This window comes from Molothrus aeneus, chromosome 4 (assembly GCF_037042795.1).
Source record: "Molothrus aeneus isolate 106 chromosome 4, BPBGC_Maene_1.0, whole genome shotgun sequence".
NCBI lineage: Eukaryota > Metazoa > Chordata > Aves > Passeriformes > Icteridae > Molothrus > Molothrus aeneus.
The window spans coordinates 1-21,445 of record NC_089649.1 but is presented as its reverse complement, the minus strand read 5'-3'; the positions used below and the strand labels follow the sequence as shown (position 1 = coordinate 21,445).

At 49.0% G+C, this 21,445-nt stretch overlaps 1 protein-coding gene across 1 annotated transcript; it reads left to right on the top strand.

Moving 5' to 3' along the window:
* The first annotated feature begins 1,461 nt into the window (after nucleotides 1-1,461).
* BMP3 (bone morphogenetic protein 3) lies at nucleotides 1,462-13,368 on the top strand. The gene is made up of 3 exons (XM_066549278.1): nucleotides 1,462-1,780; nucleotides 8,743-9,632; nucleotides 11,605-13,368. The coding sequence occupies exons 1-3, from the start codon at nucleotides 1,462-1,464 to the stop codon at nucleotides 11,794-11,796; spliced, it is 1,401 nt and encodes a 466-aa protein (XP_066405375.1). The 3' UTR covers nucleotides 11,797-13,368.
* Nucleotides 13,369-21,445: the final 8,077 nt, after the last annotated feature.

Below are 21,445 nucleotides of genomic sequence, written 5' to 3'. Positions count from 1 at the left end.
ATAGAGATGCATGTGGCAGCTTTGGTGCCTCAGCACTGTTAGAGGATGAGTCATTGCCAGGGGTTGTATCTGAGCCTTCAAATGTGGGAGCATATAAAAATCACTACTGTGCTGTTGAGAATCTTCACTTTCCTCCCTGCCTGCTGGTGGGCACTCACCTCTTGTAGTTACAGATGGGCTTATACGGTGCATAACGGTGCTTGCTGCCCATCCTAATGTCAGTGTAATTTGAGAGGCAATACATAAAGTGTCATAGTGTTCTATTTGGGGCTGGATAATGATACACTTGCTGTAGCCCGTGGAAAGGCCAAATGCCCCGTGCTGAAAATGCCATGTGCTAAGCTCAGTGTGCTGGTCTGTAGGCCAATCTTATTATCTCCCCTCTTCAGCTTAGAAACCAAGCTGATCTTGGGAACCAGCACATTTATAAACTGTGACACTGCACTGAGGCTCCTCTTCCACCTCCCGTGTGTTCCCTGCCCGAGGTACAGATGAGGCACCCCTTTATTCCAAAGCAGATTTGTAAGGCACAGCATCGTATGTGCTGGGCTGTTGTGTGAGGCTGTGGCACTGCCAAGGGCGGGTGAGACGTTTCTGTCCTCTGGTGCTGAAAGACAGCAAATACGGGAGGCGCATGGAATTGTCTCAGCCGAGCAATGAACACCTTGCCGTGCCCTGCTGTAGTGAAGGATTTCTCTAGGTGCACGTCTGCTCCCACGGGCTCCAGGTGCTGAGGGCACCTCCCGGCCGGGCTGGAGGAAGCCGAGGGTCACTGAGCCTGGCTGGTACTCGGGAGGGGCAGGCAGAAACCCAGCACAAGCCGGCGAGCATCGCTGCCACCTGCCCGGTGGAATGTGCTCCGCTCCCAGCCAAGCCTTCAGACGTTCCAGGGGAGAAGCGTGAGTGCGCTACTACTCCTGATATTTTTTTCCCTTTTTTTTATGAGATCACGTTATTGTACGGCCTTTGGGAGGGGCTGGGTGGAGGCGGGCAGGGGACCGTCCTCCGCCTGGATCGCCGTCCGCCCAGGGGGATGGAGTTTCCAGAGCATCCCCTCCCTCCATCCCGTCGGTCCCGTCCCGTGGCTGCGCTCCCCTGGGGTGGCGGCTCCCCGCACTTGGCCCCGCCGCAGCGAGGCCGGGCGGGGCGATCGCCGCGCTTTCCCCGCGGGGCTGCACCGAGTGCCGGCCGTGCCGGGAGCAGCAGCACCGCCGCCTCTGCCCCGACAGCAACCTGCACGGCTGGGAATAAAAAATAAAGCCCTCGCTCCCCGCCGCCAAGGGAGGGCGGTCCACACCGCGGAGCTTTCCTCCGCCCCGCTTTTTTGTCGGTTTTTTTTCAGTTTTCCCCTTTTTTCCTTCTCCAGGAGGAGAACGCCCCGAGCGCGCTTTCCGCGCAGTCCCGGGCTCTCCCGGCCGCGCCGAGGGGCCCCGGGCGCCGCCGCCGCGCCGGAGGGGCGGGATGGCGTGGTCAGCCCGCTGGGTGCTGTGCCTGTGCCTGGGATGGGGCTGCCTATGCCTGGCTCTGGGCGACGCGCTGCGGCCGCGCCGGCTCGGGCTGCGGCGCCGCGCTGCTCCGGGAGCCGTGCGGGCCGGCCGCGCCCGGGCCCCCGCAGGTGAGGACGGCGCGGGGCAGCGGCGGCCCGGGCGGCCGGCGGCGGCCGACAGAGTGGCGGAGCACATGCTGCGGCTCTACGAGCAGTACCGTGACCCGCCGACACCGGCCGGGCCGTGGCTCCGCCGGGGAAACACGGTGCGCGGCTTCCGCCCGCTGCCCTCAGGTGAGTGCGCTCCGCGGCCGGGGAAAGAGGGCAGCACCGCGGGGTCAGAGCATCGCTGGGGTGGGGCCCGGAGAGCGCGGTGGAGGGGAGAAATGAGAGAATTGGAGGAGTATCCCTTCCTGCGGGGACTGTCGTATATTAGGTTATGCCCTGTACTTTATTGCCTTAGTACTTCTGCTCTGCATCGGGCATCACTGTCATCAGGATAGCTGAGTACAGTGCGAGGGAGGTGGAGTAATTAGCAGATCTTCTCCGGAGTCCCCTGTGTGTTAGTGGTGTTCTGCACCTGTAACTTCTGTTGGAGCCAAGGGCTGATCTGCGCCTGATGGAGCCGTGCCATGGTTTGAGGTTTACTGACAATGAGATGCAGTGGCAGATGAAGTCAGTTGAAGCATGACTTAGGTGTCACAAATACTTCATCTTGGCATCTTTGGAAGGGGCGCTTACAACTCTCCGTGATTACACACTGGCATGCACAGGTAGATGGGTGAAAATGTAAAAACATTTTCTGTAAGGGAGGGGGATGTGTTTAACATGCCAGCATCTCAAAAGAACCATGTCCTAACAGAAAGAGAAAAGTCACTGTCTTGGTGCTAACCCTAACCCTTCTCTCTTGTGGTTTTTGTGCATGTGAGCTCCACAAGGGCTAAATGGAATGGCCAGAAGCCAAAGATGAGCATCGCTGGGATGTCCTTCCCTTATCTGCTGCACCCCAAAACCTTGCTGTGTGTGGGACAGCTGTCAGGGCACACAAAGAAGCCCCATTTGCCAGTCTCTTGCTTTTCTTTACACCAGTGTGCTGACCCAGTGCCTTTTTCTTAGACAAGCATCAGTAAAAGTGAGAGCTGTCTGTGAGGTTCAGTGACTTGCTTCAGGTCCTTCCTATCTGAGGAAAGAGAGCTGTGAGTGGCAGGCTCCCTTGCTTCTTCAAAAGCAACAATGTCTTTTATAAGGCAGCTCTGAACAGAGATCAAATACAATGAGGAATGAGTTGCTTGGTGTCTTAGGTTTCAACTCTGCAAGTTTCTCTGTCCACAGGAGAGGCTTTAGAGGAGTACTTACCCTGGGTTTGGAGCATCAAGAGCCAGGACTCTGCCCAGCTCCTGCTCTTTCTGAAGAGCTCTCTTGCCTTTCTAACGTGGCTTGTTTGCTTCGTGAAGTCTTATGTCCTTGACTCTCACTGACTTAAGCCTACCAAAAGAGGGGAGGATGTAATATTCACTACAGCCCCCTCCCTCCCAATAAAAGGAGAGGTTGTTAATGACCCTAGCAGAGCAATATTTGCTCTGTTACAGATATCTGATTAAAGCCATTTATTTTTCTAAACCTAGAATGTTGTTGGTTGAAATCCCATCTCTGTGGTCTTTCTGATTATATTAGTACTCTCACTTGATGTTGAGTGGCAGCAGTCCTATAAACACACTGCTTGCTAATCCTTTTCCTCCTCCAATGCTTTCACAGATCGAGTGCCAAAGCAATAAATTGGTTTTAAAAATCGTTGACACTTTAATAACTATTTATGCAAAATATTTAACCAGTTAGCTGTTGTCTTTCTCTTGCTGTTGGCAACAGCAGCAGCTTATTTTGTGTGGTTATTGATGGCAGAAAATCTGTTTCCAGAAAGCCCTTATATTTGATGTTTCTCAGGGGGGTGGTGGGTGCAATGGAAAGACCTTTTCTGTCTTCTTTCCTTGGGCCCAACTGCCTGACAAGGCCTGCCATGAACATGGCACATCCAGCAGTATTCCTCTTTCAAGCTTTTTGTCTGCTGGGAGCAGAAGTTCCCCCAGAATTGTCCCATGTCTCCTCCATCTACAGCAAGAGGTCTTGAAGCAAATTTTCAGTGGTTTCATTTGCAGTTTAACCTTGCAATTTAGTCTGACATTTTCAGGAGAGAAACTCTTCCTTTTCTGAAGCACAAATTTTCTGAGCTCCCAAGGGTAGCTGTGGAACCTTTCTGTCCTTGCTTTTCGTCTGCGGAGGCTTCTGCTTCTTCTGCAGCACATGGAAAAGGCCCTTCCCCAATCTCCCAGGTAACCCTGCAGACAGATTTTGGAGGCTCTGGAGTGTTGTGTGATGAGACCAAAAGCTCGTAGGATTTCTTGAAGCTCATCCCTGTTTCTAGTCAGAGAACAGGGGTGTTGCATGTGGCAGCTGTGGCCCTGTAACCAACAGCCAACAAAACCCAGCTAAAACTGATTGATCAAAACAAGCATCCTCATTCCTGGTAAAAGCAAGTTTCTCTTTTTGTGGCTCAGTTCTCTGAGGGGATGGGACCAGAGCTTCAGCCCCATGTGGCACCTCTTTGAAGCCTCCTGCCCTGAAATCTCTCATGCACCAGACTTCACAACCAGGCTGGACAGTTGCTTGTTTGGGCTGGAGCTTTTGGCCATTGATTTTGATGAATGTTCATGTGATCATTCAGGCAAATTTGTTTCCTGTTAATCTTGCTAAATCTTACCTGGGTGCATAATTGTACAGTTTGAATAGCGCAGGAAAAGGAGCCTGTGGCTGTGACAAAACTGAAAAGAAACCCCAAGCCTGAAATCCATGAGGAGTGCAGTGAGGATGTACATATATCTTTCTCTGAGTGTTTAGTTACACTTTAATACTGTTCTCTTTTATGGACTTAACTGCTCTAATTTGTTTCTCTGTATTTGAGTCGAGGGATGTTCAGCCTGTGATTTCTGTAGCAGCTCTTCTCGCTGTTGCAGGACATTTCTGGGACAGCTCTGGTAGTCCTTGTATTGCTTTGGACAGGCCTTTTCCAGTTCTTTACCTGTGGGTGCCACAGGAGTGAGTAGTTTTCCATCCGTTGTCACTCTAAAAAGACATAGGAAGAACATGAGCCACAGTGGAGCACTGAGGCAGTTCTGGCAAGGGAACTCTGGAGCTGTGGTCCTGCAGGGGTGTCTGTACACAACTGGTCTCTCCTCCTGGAAGAGACCTGAGCAGAAATGTGCTTACCCTCAGCACTGCCTCTGGAAGTGTGCTGGTGGCTGCCCAGGCTCAGGAGTTGGAGGTCACATACAGCACGAAGAAATAAAAGAGCGGAAAGATAAAAGCCTCAAATGCAGATTAGGTTTGCTTCTGAAAGCATTTTTAATCCTAGCATCACTTAAGGAACACGGCTTGCAAATGAGTCCTGACTTTGTTTGGAAGGTCCTCCTAATGGTGTTATAGTAAAGCTGTACAATCAGAAATTACTTTAAACTCTTTTTTAACGACTGAAGTTCAAGTAATTTCAGGTATTACACCTGCCCCTAGGCCAATTCTTGTGGTTTTAGAGCTATGTTCTCCTCCCTTTCCAAAGGCCTTTCTTCCCTTTGTTGTGGTGCGAAGTGCCCACGCAAACGGGGAAACAACGGAGCTCACCGGCTGCCATCAGCCTGCAGAAACCAGTCCAGGCCAAATGCTGGCCCCTTTGAGCACCAGAGTATCAGGGGCTCTTTGCAACAAGAGCTTTACAAATATCCAGTCAGGAGACTTGTGTTTTTTCCTTCTGCGTGTTTCTTCAGTTTTGGGGTTTGCTGGTTTTTTTGCTGCACTCCTGTAAATACAATGCAAGCAGTAGCATCCTGGTATTTTTCAGGAACTTGACAAACATTAAGCTAAGATTTGGGCAGATGAGCCCAAATCTGCAAGCCTCTGAGGCAAATGAGCAGGATCTGTAGGTTTGATCTCTCAGGACAGAATTTTCTGGCTTCTGCCACTGTATGTCTCACAGTGGTGCCATGCATGTGAGCGACCTGTGTTGGCAGTTCCCTGCCAGTCCCTGTTTCTAGAATTCATTGCTTCAGCCTGAGGAGCTGTGGCATCAGAGCACAGGCTGTGCACAAGTTGCTTTTCACCCCAGCAGCCCAAGTGCAATGAATCATGGCTGTGAGGATTCTGCCCATATTTGTGTCTGCTGTGGAATATACCCCCTTAGCCTGCTTGGCTTGTGCCAGCTTTGAGCTAGATGTGTTTAGTCTTCACACCTGCTGTGGTCCTCCTGCTTAAAATATAGAGAAAAGAGATCAAGTGGCCACTGTGCAGCACACTTAGGCTGTTCAACGTGCAGATTTGTGGGTTTCATACCATGAAACCCTCGTGTAAGTTAGGTCCCGGGTATGCAGCTTTGCTGTTTCTACACAAGTTGTTTATTTGAGCAGCTGATAGCTTTAGTCCGTGGTGAACTTGCTGCTGTTTTATATCAAGTTGCTAGCTGCTGTGATGTTACCTGCTTTGCTAAAAGAGTTAGTAAAACCAGTTTGGCACCCAGTCCTATGCTCTTTCAAAAGGGAGAACTGCATCCCATCTTTTCCTTTTGCACAGAACACAAACTGGTAACTAGGAAGCAGCAGCCAAGTAAGAGGAAGATGGGAGAAAAGACAAAATCTGGTTTCCAAATCTGTTTTTGTTGAGGAACTTGTTCCTGTTTCCAGCTCCTAGTGAACTTTTGTACATGGGCTGTGAAGTGATGAGAACAGGATTTTACACCGGAAACGCCGATCCATTCTTAACCAGGCCCTGGCACAAGGGCACCTCTTTAATATCTCCTTTAAATGATGGCTAATGGTGACTGTATAACTAAATAGGCCTCGTTATTGCATCCTTTTTCACCCGTGGGATAGATTTGGCAGTCCATAAAAATGTCAGGGCATCCTCTATAAAGGTAAACAGACCACATGTTAGCAGATTCATTCCAGCTTATTGATGCCTGAAATCCCCCTTGTGACAGGAATCTGCCTGTGCTAACAACTTCGGTCTTGACAGACCTACTGCACTTCCTTAAAAACACGTTTCTAAGGCCAGTCACAGGCCTTCCTTGCAGCTGTGGGTTGGTGTGGGGAGGTGAGGAAGTGTGAACCGTGCCCCTAAGATCCAGCAGGTACAGGTACTTCAGCTGCTGTGCCAGGAGCTGGGTTCGAGTAAACAGTCTGGAATGGTTTCCAGCAGAGCAAAAACACAGTCTTGTTTCAATGAAATGAAATTTTCCTGAGCAAAAGTTGCTTTTGTAGTTATTTTAAAGCTTCCTTGACATGCCTGTTATTTTTAAGGGTAATTTCTAGCCCGGGGAACACTTATTTCAGTGCAATGCTCACACGTGGGAATCGGGTATTGGTGTCACACAAGTGGTATACTGGACCCAGTGCTCCCAAATTTTGATGGAACCCCAGGTTATGCAGTTGGGTTTCTCGAGGTGGAATCTGGTGGATCCACAGATGTCTGTGCTGGCCACTAGTAACTGTTTTTGAGGTGATTTTGCAGATGAAAGATGGGAGAACTCAGAGCTGCTGAAGCTTGGAGGTGGTTGTGTAGGAAAATAGCACCATCTACTGCAAGTGCTTTGTCTTGGCATAGAGCTGCAGGCTGGAATTTAGCTTTTAACCAAAACTATAGATTCCCTCTGTGTCTGCCCCATGCTGTCCAGAATTTCTTGATGAACAAAAGGAGCTTCCTTTTTCTTTTAATACAATATGCCAGTTTAGAAAAGGCAGGATTTTTTAAGTGGCATTGGTAATAAAAATTAAGATCAAAACTTGTCCTTCAGCATACAGCAGTGATGCAAATAATAGCTTCTTAAACAGATGCCCATGAGACACCATGAATTCTGGCTCCTGAGACTGATCTACTCAGTGCCCTGCAAAAGTGTGTATTAACCTTATTACATCCCAAAGTATGTAATAACTTTCTTACATCAATGGTTACAAACCAATCAGAGATCAGGTCCTCATGTATGCCTGGTGCAAGCATAATCAAGGGCTGGTTTTGGCTTGAGGAATAAAAAGTGGGATAGAACTCCAGGTAAATCTAGTTCCCTAGGCATCTGTTATAGTGGTATGTGAGTTTTCAGCACTTAGAAAGTTACCTATGCGCTCTGCTGTCAGATGAGGCTGAACGTGTAAACAAAGATTATTCCTTAGGTTATTTGGCCTTTTCACTCTTTTGGCCCTGTTCTGCTGAAGAAAACATGGAGTTTTTTTCCATAATTCCATGAAGCAGTGCATCTGCTAAGTTGGGGAGAAGGGTTCTCTCTTTCTTCCTGCTTTTTTTAATGTACTTATTGGAATACTATGACACAAAAATGTCCAGAAGAGGAGGAAGCTGCTTGGATTGCTGGGATAGGGATGGGGCTGCACAGGGAGAGTCCAGGCGTTTGCCACACTTACCTGAGTGGCACTGGCCATTGGGATACTGCAGGCTGGAGGCACAGAACATGAAATTGTCAATGTCTGTGAAAGATGAGTACTGGAAATGATGTTTTCACTTGCCCGGGCAGGGGACTTCCTACCTTGTGTGGAGGGTGGGAGTGGTGTGGCTGGTCATCCCTAGTCCATGGCCATCTCTGTGCTTCTCATTGCTTGGACTGACCCTTTGGAGAGGCTTTTCACACGCCGTGGTGTCCAAAAAGCATTTAATTCTGCATGCCCCCATTTCCATCACGTGTCAAGATGTTTCCAGCCCTTTGGGCGGGGCTGCAGACCGTACCTTAGCTACACTGTATTTGAGTTTTCCCTGCCAGCCTGGTTTTACAGCCTAACATTCTGATCTGTATTTCTCTTTTCTCTGAAGGACAGAAATAACTGCAGCCCACAGGGATTTTTAAAAGAAAAATTACACCTTCCTCTTGAGCCTTGCTGTTGCACTTTGTGGGGGTTAGAGTCCCCCACGTGTTCCACCCCACGACCCCTCAAATCTGGTTTTGCGTTGGCTTTCTTTGGGCTGTTGGGGTTGCTCTAGTACTGTCTGCCTGCCTTCAGCTGTATGATTAAATACCTTCTAACTCTGGCATGAAAACTGATAAAGTGTCCAGGATGGAATGACTAAATGTACCCAGTGTAACTGATTGCTCTAGCGGGAAACTTCAGGTGTGATTAGTACCTGACTTAGCCAAAAGGCTGTCAGAGCAGCCCTGTGTCCCCTCTGGATGACATTTTTAGATGCCCGTATTCTTACGTGATTACTTGTTTTTCTAGGGAGCCCCGAGGGCCAGGACGTGTACGTTTTTAACCTGACATCACTCACAGAGTCTGAAAATGTCCTGTCAGCCTCAGTGTATTATTACATTGGTGATCTGCTGCATGTGAAGTGGAACTGTTCCCAGCCCAGTGGCTGTTCCCATCACCAACACAGGAAACCTGAAATTCAGATACACCTTTCAGTTTGGACCTTTCCTTCAGCTGGGAGCCCGGCTCGGAGCCTGGGACGTTTCCTCATCAATGTCTCCTCTGCTTACCAGGATGTCCTCTCCTGGCAGTGGAAGGATATCACTCAGCTCCTGCACGAGGCAAAGCAAAACAACAAGCTGTTGATCAGCATTAAAATGGATCTGCCCGGCCATCATCCCTGGGAAAGGGTGTCTTCCTCCCACGAGCCCTACATCCTGATCTACGCCAACGATTCCGCCATCTCCGAGCCTGAGAGTGTTGTGTCCACTCTGCGAGGACACCGTCATCCTCTGGCCAGGGTCCTTCCCAAGCCACAAGGCCACAGGAGGAGGAGACGCTCTGCAAACGTCCTGTTGCCACTGCAGAACAACGAGCTCCCAGGAGCCCAGTACCAGTACGGGGAGGAGCAGAGGTGGGAGGGCACGAGGCCCTACAAGACCTTCCAGCCAGAGCTGACAGACAGGGCCAGGAGCAAGAAGAAGCAGAGGAAGAGCCATCTGCAGAAGAGCCAGACTCTGCAGTTTGATGAGCAGACACTGAAGAAGGCAAGGAGGAAGCAGTGGAACGAGCCCAGGAGCTGCGCCCGGCGCTACCTCAAGGTGGATTTTGCAGACATCGGCTGGAGCGAGTGGATTATTTCCCCCAAGTCCTTCGACGCCTATTACTGCTCAGGAGAATGCCAATTCCCAATTCCAAAGGTATGTTGCTTTTTCACTGTCTGTTACCATAAATTGGGCATTTTGTTTGCCATGTCTGAGGGGATCCAAAAGCAATGGATCCAGGCCCACTCACTTTCAAAATATCCCATGGTTTGTAAGAGCTGGTTGCATGTGAGTAGCAGGGGAGGCTGATGTGCTCCTAGCCCTGTGACCTGGATTGATGAACTCTTTTTCAAATGTCCAGTGTCATTCTTAGAAACATTCCTAGTAGATCCTGGAGGCTGCTTAAACCTGGGATTTGAGGCTGGCCTAAAATGAGGGGCATGCACAAGTAACAGCTGCAGGAAACATCAGTAAAGGCAGGGCTCTTGGACTCACTGCAGCCTTTCATTCCAGAGTCTTTGGTCCTGCCACAGAGAAGCCAGAGCAGTTGGTTCCAAAATATATGTGGCATTTCAGTGGCTTAGGGAGGCAAGGGAGTCTCCCTTTGAAAGTGGTGGCTGGAAGAATAGCACCCAAGGGGATGGAGCCCAGGCAAAGCAAGCTGCAGAAGGTGGGGTCCTCTCCTTGGAGGAGGAGAAGACTTGCCTAGCTCCAGCTGCAGGGTGGGCTTCAAAGCTTGGCATCACAGGATTTGCTGCTACTGAGAGTGTGTTTGCAGAGGGATACCCTGACCCTCAGGCAATAACAGACTACTCTGTGCCTCTGGGTACATCACGTTCCCTTGCTAAGGGTGAGCCCCTAGAGTTAGCAACCTGGTGGGTAATGGAGAACAGATGTGCCACCCACACCTCCAGATGTGCATGTTTTTAGCCATGCCCTGGTTCTAGCCAGCTGGTTTGACTGCTGTCCAACCCACCTGTGCTGGGAGCATGACCTGGCATAGAGCTTGTGGCCACAGAGATGTTTTCCTGTCAGAAATGAGAGCTCACAGCTGCCTTTTGTGCCCTGCTTGTAACCCAGCTGCAAGAACACCCCGCAGGGCAGTAGGTGTTCTACCTTGTGGCATGTGATCGGCAGGCTCAGGACAACTGTTGGGCCCCCAGTTATTCTGGGGAGAATGCTGCCCAGTAGCTGAGTAAGGAAACGTGGCTGGGGGCTACCAGAGCTTTCACTTCCCTTTGAAGACAGAAATGATACAGAAATCTAAGTTGTATGATAATCCAAAACTTGTTTTTAAATCCCTGGCTGCTACTGCTGAGGGGTATAGGTACTCTTGGATTCAAAGCAAAGCAACAGAAATGTCTTTGATCAGCTTAGATGGGGATTTAAAACTTCACGTACTAATGTGCTGAGCAAAAGAGATGACAAGCTGGAATTCACAGTTATTCCTGATCTTTTTGCAGGTCCATATCTAACCCTTAAGACTGACTCTTTTTTCCCAGAACCAAATCATCTCTCATTCCAGCAAAACTGCAAGTTGAACATTTGGCCAAAATGACATGGTTCTGTGTATTTCTCAGGGACATGTGATGGGATACACACTAAGCTGTTTTGATTCCCAGACTGTGTGTGTAAGAACAACTCTAAAAGCCAAAGCAAAAGTCCCCGGCTAAAAGCTGTATCTTGTGTATTTTTCATGCTCACTTATCTCTTGTACAGATACTTGGATCAGGAAGTATTTCAGGCTTCAGAGAAAAACTTTGTGCTTTTCATTCCTCTGCATTGGTTTTTTATTTTTATGAACACCTTAAATGGCTTCTGGTTTTGTGATCAAGAGTTACCGTGCCAGGCAGATTGGCTTTCTCTTCAGAGCAAACCCAAGCTCTGGTGACTCTTTTCATGAATTTGGGGAACTTTGCCCTTCAAAGTTTCTCCCCTGAGAAAAATGTCACTTTAGTGTGAAGCAGAGCTGTCTTGGAGGCTCACTTCCTCAGCAGTGCCACTGGCTGCAGATGTTCCAGCTGAGGGGTCTCAACGGGGCCCTTCAACAAAGCAATGTTATTGTAGAGTAGTGAATCCATGGCAGTGTGGGTGCAGTGACATGTTCTGCCGTGTCTTTCTCTTGCAGGCCATGAAGCCATCCAACCACGCCACCATCCAGAGCATTGTGAGAGCTGTTGGAGTCGTCCCCGGCATCCCCGAGCCTTGCTGTGTTCCTGACAAAATGTCTTCCCTCAGTATCTTATTCTTTGATGAGAACAAGAACGTGGTTCTGAAGGTGTACCCCAACATGACAGTGGAGTCCTGTGCGTGCAGATAACGCCTTGGGAGGCTGTGGGCAATGCCAGGGTGAGGGCTTGCTGTCTGGGGAAGGGGTGGGCAGGAGTCTCATCATACCTGCTTCATGTTTGCACTGCCATGCATCTCCTTTGGACAAGAAAATGTAAAGAAATTCAGTCAGTGAGAGTGGGAGGAGGATGGATTCCAAACAGCGATTCCAAGAGAAGTGAACACAATCTTCATTTGACCGTGATTGTGACCGAGACGCAAGGCTTGGGAATGGCACCTGACTGTACCTGTTGGAAGTGAGAGGGGAAGGAAGGATCTGCAGATTTTTGAGACTGCCCAAAGGACATGGTGATCTATTTTTGTACAAGGTGTTGGAAGCAGCACAGGCTGGTACTTCCTATCTCTGTTCTAATGGTGACTAATGGCAAGGGGAGGTTAGAAATGTAATAGTCTTCATTTTAAAGCTAAGTTTCTTGCCTTAGGTTTTAGAGTAGTACAAGGCAGCAAAACAAATCTGACATCCTGAAAGCTGTAGGTAAGCCCAGGGGACCATGCATCTCCTTGGCAGGAGGTTACCCACCTTGTGTGCGAGTTCCTTTCTCCTGACAGTGCTCTGTAATTGAGCCCTTGGGAGCTCAGCAGTCCCGGGCACAGGAGCTCCAAGCAGCCCTGCTGAGGGCGTCCCTCTGAATTCTGCTATGGACACTCAGCAGGCCAGGGCTGTGGAAATGCCACTCTCAGTTAGATGGCTGAATGGCTTGTTCACCTCGAGTTCTAGAACAGTCTTCCAAATAATCTGTGGGCTGCCTGCTTGCAAGGGGGCTGTGGCCAGGCTGTGCAGTGGCCTCTACTCCCAAGTAACAAGGGACAGGACCAGGGGTCACAGCCTCCAGCTGCACCAGGGAAGGGACAGGCTGGACATTAGGAAGAATTTCTTCGTGGAGAGGATGGTCAGGCAGTGGAAGGGGCTGCCCACAAGATGCTGGAGTCACCCTCCATGGAGCTGTTCAGGAGGAAAGGGGCACTCGGTGCTCTGATTTAGCTGGCAAGGTGGTGATTCGGTTCTTCCATCCTCAGGGGGCCCTGAACTCATCAGCAGCAGCAGGGTGTCACTCCTGGGGCAGGGCTGGTCCCAGAGACTGGCACCCTCAGCTGAGGAGAGGCTTGTGAGTTTGCAGGATGGGTTTAGTGGCTCCGTTTTCCTTCTAAAACCAGCATTTGTAAATGATTTCTAGGGAAAGGTTTATCTGTGTACAGAGTGTCAATTTAAAAAAGTGAAAATCACCCCCAAGAAAGAAAAGTTATTTTGTATATGGAAAGAAACTTTTACAGATGCTTCTAATTTATTTTGTATCCATGGCCCTCCTAATGTATCCTCCTTTATCTCAGCACTCTTCAAGCCATGCAGTTTTCTCTGTCAGTGCAAAGATGAGCTGCCAGGACTGTAGGGGAGCTCTAAAGGACAGGAGCACCCGCAGGGTGAAGGGCATGTTTCACTGCTGATGGATAAGCTTGTCTGCTCTGTATTGTTTTCCTCCAGTCATGTGGACATTGTGCTCAGAATTCCGGAGAAGTGGAAAATAAAATGGCTTTAAAATGAAAATCCATGTTTTCCTGTGTGGCACTCAGACGTTTCCAAGAACATTCAGGGCCGCCTGGGAGAGCCTTTCCTGAACCTCTTCAGGCTTCTGGTGCTCGGGGCTGTGGGGTTTGTTGTGCAGAAAACATCCCAGGCTGTCTGCCACGGGTCTGGATGTGGGTTTCCACAGTTCCTCAGAGTGGGGAAAGGCCAAGAGGCTGGTGGGAAGGGCTTCCTCCCAGGCCTGGGCAGCCTCAGGACACCTCAAGTTTTGTTTTTAAATGTTTGTTCTCTTTTGCTTCCAAGCCCAGGGCAAAGCTGAGAAAAGGTGGAGAGTAGCAAGTGGGACTCCCATGTTTAGATCCATCCTTGGATTCCAGGTTCTCCTGGTGGGTCTGTGCTGCCTGAGGGAAGGAAACGTTGGCAGTACCTGTTTGTTCACCTGTGCAGCTGGGAGGAGACACTGAGCATGGAATTGCAGGGAAGCTGCACTTGTGTAGTTACTGGAGGAGAAGCATCCTGCCCCACGTCCTGTGGTCATTTCCCCTCTGGATCCTTGTTTGCCTCTGTGTCTCTGTATCCCTCTGTCCTTGCTGTGTATCTGTTTTTTTCTCTGTCTTTCTCCATGCCTCACTCGTGTTCCTTTTTATTCTCTGTGGCGCTCCCCAAGACATTGTTCCTCACAGGATCCTTGTGTCCCGTTCCCTGTTTCTGTTTTTCTTGCCTTTTTTCTTGCCTTTTTTCTTGAAAGCTATATGTCTGGTGCAGTAGAAAATTTCAGGCTCCCAGGGAGTAAATAGTTTTCTTTAAATCATTATAGTTTGGGGTTCTTTTACTCACAGGTAGCCTGAAAGTTTCTACTACAGAAAGAAAAGGAAAAGAAAAGAAAAAAGAAAAGAAAAAAGAAAGAAAGAAAGCCATAAGCAGTAGAAATGTTCAGGCTACTTGGGGGCAAGAAAAAAGGCAAGAAAGGGAAGAAGAACGGCAGGAAAAAAGGCCAAAAAAAGGCAAGAAAGGCAAGAAAAAAGGCAAAAAAGGGAAGAAGAACGGCAGGAAAAAAGGCCAAAAAAAGGCAAGAAAGGCAAGAAAAAAGGCAAAAAAGGGAAGAAGAACGGCAGGAAAAAAGGCCAAAAAAAGGCAAGAAAGGCAAGAAAAAAGGCAAAAAAGGGAAGAAGAACGGCAGGAAAAAAGGCCAAAAAAAGGCAAGAAAGGCAAGAAAAAAGGCAAAAAAGACAAGAAAAAAGGCAAAAAAGGCAAGAAGAACGGCAGGAAAAAAGGCCAAAAAAATACAAGAAAGGCAAGAAAAAAGGCAAAAAAGGGAAGAAAAAAGGCAAAAAAGGAAGAAGAACGGCAGGAAAAAATGCAAGAAGAAAGGCAAGAAAAAATGCCGGAAAAAAAGGGAAGAAAAAAGGCAAGAAAGGCCAGAAAGAAAGCCCAGAAAAAAGGCAGGAAAGCCCAGAAAAAAGGCCAGAAAAAGGAAGAAAAACCAGAAAAATGCAAGAAAGGCCAGAAACAAGGCAAGAAAAAAGGGATGAAAGGCAAGAAGCACCCACAGTAGGACCTTGAAAAAGAGTGTCATTGTTTACATGATAGGAAATACGCCGGTCTGACCCTGCAGTGGTTCTGACGCTGCTGGATGGACCTACTGGAGGCAGTGACAGTATGATCTGTGTAGCATATGGGCATCAGTTTGGTTTCATCAATGAGAGTGCAGGGGAGTCCTGCAGATTGCATCATGTTCAAACTAACAGGGTAAGTTTTCATCAGTTGAAACTTTTTTTGCGGACCCTCACTGAGCATAATTTGTTGCAGACTCAGTGCATGCTGGGCTGACCTAGGAGTGTAAGGAGCTCATGTGTGCTACTTTTTGCTTTAGGACACTCTGAGGTATTTATTCCTTTTGGGATACATGATAATAATTCCCAAGAGAGGTAGTTATAAGATATGACATTGGGAAAAAGCTTGTGTTGTTGGAATGTTGTTGTCAAAAGTTAATTTTTCCTTCTTAGCCAGTAGTTAGCTTTTTGCTTTATTTTTGTGGTATCAGTATTTTATTGTTTAAAAAATTGCTTCAAAATAACTTCAGTGGTTGACCACCAGTATCTTGTTCAGATTTGCCTATTTGCTTGTAGCTAAAATGTTTACATATTGTTTATCATTCTATTTAAGAAGCTGCTGCCCAGTCAACTGGATAGTAATAACTGAATATCTGTCTAGGACATAGGGAGAGGATTTAGGTAATGTCTTTGTTTTCAGAAAAAAGTTCCAATGTAGTTTCTAAATAGATGTGGACAAGTAGCTTTAGACCCAATTAAAAAAAAAAAAAAAAAAAAAGGGCTTGAAGGAAGCGCTGCACTGCTGTCCAGGGCAGTTGGACTCGTTCTGTGCCTTCTTTGGGGGTGAGGAAAAGGGGATGAAGACTCGGGGCTCTGATGCCGTTGGGGGAGATCCCCCTAGGAGAGGGATGGGGGAGCAGGTATGTTATCATGTAATATACAACAAATTATAAATATAAATATGAAAATTATAAATATAGAACCATTTTTAATAGTTAAATAAAGCAGGGTTTTTTTATTTGTCAATAGGCAGGGTTTAGATTATAAAAATTAAAAATACAAATAATATAAAGGTAGAAATCTAAGTATAGAAATATAAATACATATAGATATATATAAAATTTAAAAATATAGGAAAAATTAGTTGTAGCAGTAGATATGATACATAATATAAATAATCATTTAAATATATTTTTAGAATTTTATATATATTATATAATTATTAATGTAATGCATCAAAAGAAACTATAAATATAAATGTGAATATAATTATACAAAGTATAAATAAAAATATGTCAATATCGTTTAAAAGAAGGGCTTTTTTTGTATTTATTTGGTTAGAGAAGGGGTTTTTATTTTGAATACTAGAAGTATTATAGAAATATAAATCTAAATATAGAAATATACAATCAATATATAAAGATATTTATAAAAACACAACCGAATGACGCCGCCTTCGGCCGAATCGAACGAGCTCAGCCGAACCTTACGACCTCGACAGAACCGAGGCGAAGCTTACGAGGCTGGCTGAACCGAAGCGAGTTCGGCCGAACCCGGCCTGCTGCTCTCGTGCCCATTAATTAGCGCGAGTGCGGTCACAGCCTAATGTGACCCGGTTGTGTCCGTGCGATGGCCGGGCCGCCCGCAGGAGGCGGCAGCAGGAGAGCCCCGAGCCGGGCGAGTTTAACGTGAGGCGGCGCCGCTTTCCCGCCCTCAGGGAGCCGAGCCGAACCGAGCTGCGCCGAACACAGGGAGCGGCTCCGAGTTCAGCCGAACCGAGCCGAGCCGCGCCGAAGAGGCCAATGCAGCCGACAATAGCCGACTTTAGCCGATAATAGCTGAATTTAGCCGAACAGCCGTCTCTAGCCGAGTGTCTCCGAAGCGAGCCGAGCTCGGCCGAGAGCAGCATCCCGGGCAGGGCGAGGCGCCGGGCCGGGTTCGGGGTGCAGCCGGGGCTCTGTGAGGCTTCCCCGCCTGTCCCTCTCTCTACCCCTCCTTCCTTCTCCCCGTATTCTCCTTCTTTCGCTCCCTTTCTCCCATTCCCTCTCATCCCCAAGCCCGGCTCCTTCCTGTCCTGTCCCTACCCCGCTACTCCCTTCTGTTCCCCCTCTGTCCACCCTTCCTCTGCCCCCCTCCTGGGCTTTCCCTTCCCATCCCGCTTTTTCCTCCACAGCCTGACCTCCCTCCATGCCCTTTTTCATCCGCTGCTATCGCTCCTCTCTTCCCGCCCCCCCTTCTTTCCCCCGCAGCCGCGGGGCTCGGGGTGCCGGAGAATAAAGCCCAGAGGGCCGGAGCCCGGCGCCCCTCGGCCCTTGCAGGAGTCTCCGCGCGGGGCCGGAGGCTCTCGTCGGATCCCCCCGTGCCGCTCAAACACCCCGGCCGACAGCGCCGGACCTGCGGCTTTCCCTGCATCGCGCTGAGAGTGGCCCTCGCTCTGTCCCATCCCGTCCTGTCCCCGCCGTCTCTGCCGCTCCCTCTCGCTGCCGCTCGCCCGTGACAGCGAGGCTGGGGAGGAACCTCAACCCTTCTGGGGGCTGCCCCCCCTTTCTTGTTGCAGCAGAATCCCTTTTTGGGGAGATGTGCATGTGGAAAGGGCTTGAAGGAAGCGCTGCACTGCTGTCCAGGGCAGTTGCTGTGCCTTCTTTGGGGATGAGGAAAAGGGGGTGAAGACTCGAGGCTCTGATGCCGTTGGGGGCACCCCGAGGTCCCTAGGAGAGGGAGCCCCACTGCAGTGCAGGAGCAGGTGGGTGGTGGGCAAGGGGGGTCACGCTGGGTGCCGTCCCCCAGAGGGACCCAAAGCTGCCACAAAATTCACAGGGTGGAGTGGGTGTAGAATGCTAAAACCCGTTATTCCTTTTTATAGGTACTGGTAAAGAATAGGAATTTGTATCTAAATTCATTTGGGGAGAAGCCCTCTCTGTCCACTCATTTGTTTACAGGAATGTAGGAAACTCTGCCTAGAGATGGGTAGTAGTTTTGAAAATATTGCTGTAACGTTTTTATCTAGGAATGAACCAAGCTGTGCCCTGAAACCCTGAAACAGCTGCAGGGGCTGAATGCAATAGAAAGGGCTCTCTGGCACCTTTTGCCTCCGTTCTCTGCCAGTCCCCAAATCCTGTCACAGTCCCGGAAGAGGCGCTTGTCATCCAGAGTGCCAAAATGAAGACCTGTGAAATCCTAGCTCTGCCTTGTGTTTCATGAGGTTTTTTTACTTCATATTTATGTCATTACAGAAAGCAAGGAAAGAAGAAATGTGACTGGTTCCCACTATTGCTGTGTGAAGGCTTTTTTTAAAGGCTGGTGTGTTTATATTCTTTTTTTTCACTCCAAGCTTGACTTTTCCCCTCGTTTTTCGAGGTCTGCTGCATTGGGTGTCCCAAGGAGGGTTGGATTCCTCAGCAGGGGCCTTAGGAGATGTTGCTGATTCTGCTTTTTCTGAAGGTGTATCAAAGTTGCTACCAGAATGACAGTTTTCTCCACTGGAATGCTTTCCCTCAATGCCATCAGTGCACGTACGTGTTTTAATTGTGGAACCAGACGGACTAAGAAAAGCCAACACCCGTAGCAGATTTCTGTTTGCTCTGTTTCTGTGAGAAGCGGGCTGTGTGCTGGATGGGGAGAGGCGCTGTTGGAGAGTGGCATCAGCGCCAGGTGTGAGCTGTGAGGATGATGAGGGGCTCGGAGCAGCCCCAGGTGTGAGCTGTGAAGATGATGAGGGGCTCGGAGCATCCCCAGGTGTGAGCTGTGAGGATGATGGGGGCTCGGAGCATCCCCAGGTGTGAGCTGTGAGGATGATGGGGGCTCGGAGCATCCCCAGGTGTGAGCTGTGAGGATGGTGGGGGGCTCAGAGCATCCCCAGGTGTGAGCTGTGAGGATGATGGGGGTCGGCTCCTGCCGGGGGGAGGCTGTTTTAGGGGGAGGGTTTGGCTCAGCTCCCTTTTGCATGGAGCTGCTGAGTAGAGGGGTTTATGGGGGGCTCCTGGGGCTGTCTCATGGAAGGACTGTGAAAGCTTCTCACAGGGTCTGGGGGAACACCTGGATACGCAGAGCATTGCTTAAAGGAAGTGCCGAGGGACGAATCTTTGTGCCGGGAAGCAGCAGCCGAACAGGTGAGCCCGTGTGGATTTGTAGCGGGGACTTCTGTCCTTTCCCTTTTCAATTTCATCCTGCCAATCCCTCCCCGGTGCCCCCAGGGGAAAAAAAAGGAGCTCGTGAGGACAAAAGAAATTAAGGAGAGGGAAGCAGCTACTCTTCTGTTATTGTCTGTGTTTGAACTGGGGGGATCCCCCTTCACTTGTGGTTTTAAGGGTGTTGATTGAAGGAAAACTGCCTTTTCCCGGCTGTTAGGGGTATCACAGGGGTGACAGAGAATCCCTGTGTTCTACTTTAAGGGGAACGGGAAAAGTATTGTTGTCATATTATGGGCTAGATTTGAAGGTAGCTACCCCATTTTCATCATCCTAAGGTTTAAATTGAGGGGGCAGCCCCGGTGTCCCTCCTTTTAAAGGGTTTGAATTGAGGCCAAAATCCCCCTTTCCCCATCATTTGAAGGCTTTCATTTGAGGAACACCCCTTCTTTTCTACTCTTCTAGGGGATGAAATTGAAGGGGAGAACACATTTATTTGCTCTTGTTGCAGTGAGGTGAGCCCCGCCTGCGGCGTCAGTTTCGGGGTTCAATTGCAGGAAGCTGCAGCTCTGGCAGCGTTTGCAGGGCTGCAATCGGGCTGTGCTGCTGCATTTGAGGGCGCTTCTCTTGCCCGTGGCCCGGCACGGAACGTTCCCGCTCGGGAGCGCTCCTGGCACCGCCTGGGCAGTTGCTGAGGCGCACGGGGGATTTGGTGCGGCAGTGCCGGTGCGAGCCGTGCGGAGCCGAGCTGTGCCGGGCCGGGAGAGGCGGCACGGGCGCTGCTGCGCTGGCCCGGCCGGTGCCGGCCGCTCTGTCCGCTCCGTCTCCAGTTGCCTGCCTATGGCCACTCACGCAGCCACATTTCCCAACAATCTTTTGGATACTGCCATGAACAAAGACAAGACTAACAGGGAAGTTCCTCCTGAAGGGGAAAATGTAATTCTTATCTCTGAGGTCTAAGCATGTGGGGCGTCTTCTTGCATCTGTCACGCCCAGGCTTTTCAAAGCCCGGGCTGCCGAAACCCTCCGGGCTAACAAGAACTGGCAGCGATTCTGGCAGCCAACACTGCCCTCCAGTGTGGGTTGTTTGAACTCCATTCTACAATGGCTTTCTTTTTTGGGGTTAATAAATGCATTTAGAGTGCATGGACGAGCATCTCACCCCATGACTCCATCTAAATTCCAGAAAATAATTTTAAAATCTTCACAAATCATTACTTACCTTTTTTTTTAGGGAATTACTTTGAAAACATAAATAACTGTGTAAATATAGAAATATTCCTTCTAAATTTATATACGGTTTTATGTCCCGTGTAGTCATTTTTAAAAGATCTACGGAACTGCTGGATCAGCTTCAACAGGAATCTCTTCAGTGAAACTTGTGAGAGAAAAAGGACTTCATTCCTTCATATACTGAGCATTCAAACTATGACCTACCACAACTCACTCAAAATAAAAAAACATGGTGAGGTTAGAAACAGACAGAAGCATTTTGCCATAACCTTTGCAGATCTTTAAAACACCATCAAGAGAAATCAGCATGTTGTCAGACTATTATCCCAGCAGATTTCTGACAGTCCTTATAGTATAAAAAATAATAAAATTCTTACAAATCCAAACACCTTCCAGCACCCTCAAAACATGAAGAGCTGTTCATCTCTAACCATGGAACTTGTGTCACAGTCTGCACATCATGTGGATATACACAAACATCTCCTTCAGAAATAACTGGGGCCCTTTCAGGCATAGCTGATTTTAATTTATTACGTAATCATCTTACTTCTATCATTCATCTAGAAATTCCTGTGAAATTTCAATCCAGGTTTGCAGGCAAAGACATCATTAATACAACATTGAGTTAGCATGCTCAGGTAGTTCCAAACAACAAGTCACAGAAAGATTAACTTAGCCACATTTTCTGTCTTTTATCAAGTAAAAGGGCTAGGACACAAGGCAATAGCCTCAAGTGGTGCTGGAAAGAACAGGACATTTCTCCATGAAAGCCTTTCAGGTTTCTTTTCTGCCCATAGCCCTGTAACCTCACTGTGCCATAGGGAACATCCCAAGAAGACCAGGAAGTGCACTGGATTTACTGAAAATGCCAACAATGGGCATGTTCTGTGTCTCATACACTTCCCGATGGCTGCAAAGGCACACGGGGCTGCAGTGACATGCCATGTGCCAGCTGGGATCTGGTGTCACCCAGGTGCCCTCAGCTCCAGGCTGGCAGGGCTCTGGGCCCAGGGCAGCTGCCCCCAGCCCCTTTCCCAGCAACCCTCCTGGCTCCATGGTGGCCGCAGGCCTTGCCCAAAGCCAGATGCCACTGGCAGCTTTCCCCCTTTGGCCATGCACAATTCCCTCGCCCTGAGTGGCACCACTGGCATCCGGCTTGCCTGCCTGGCCCCTGCGCACTGCCAG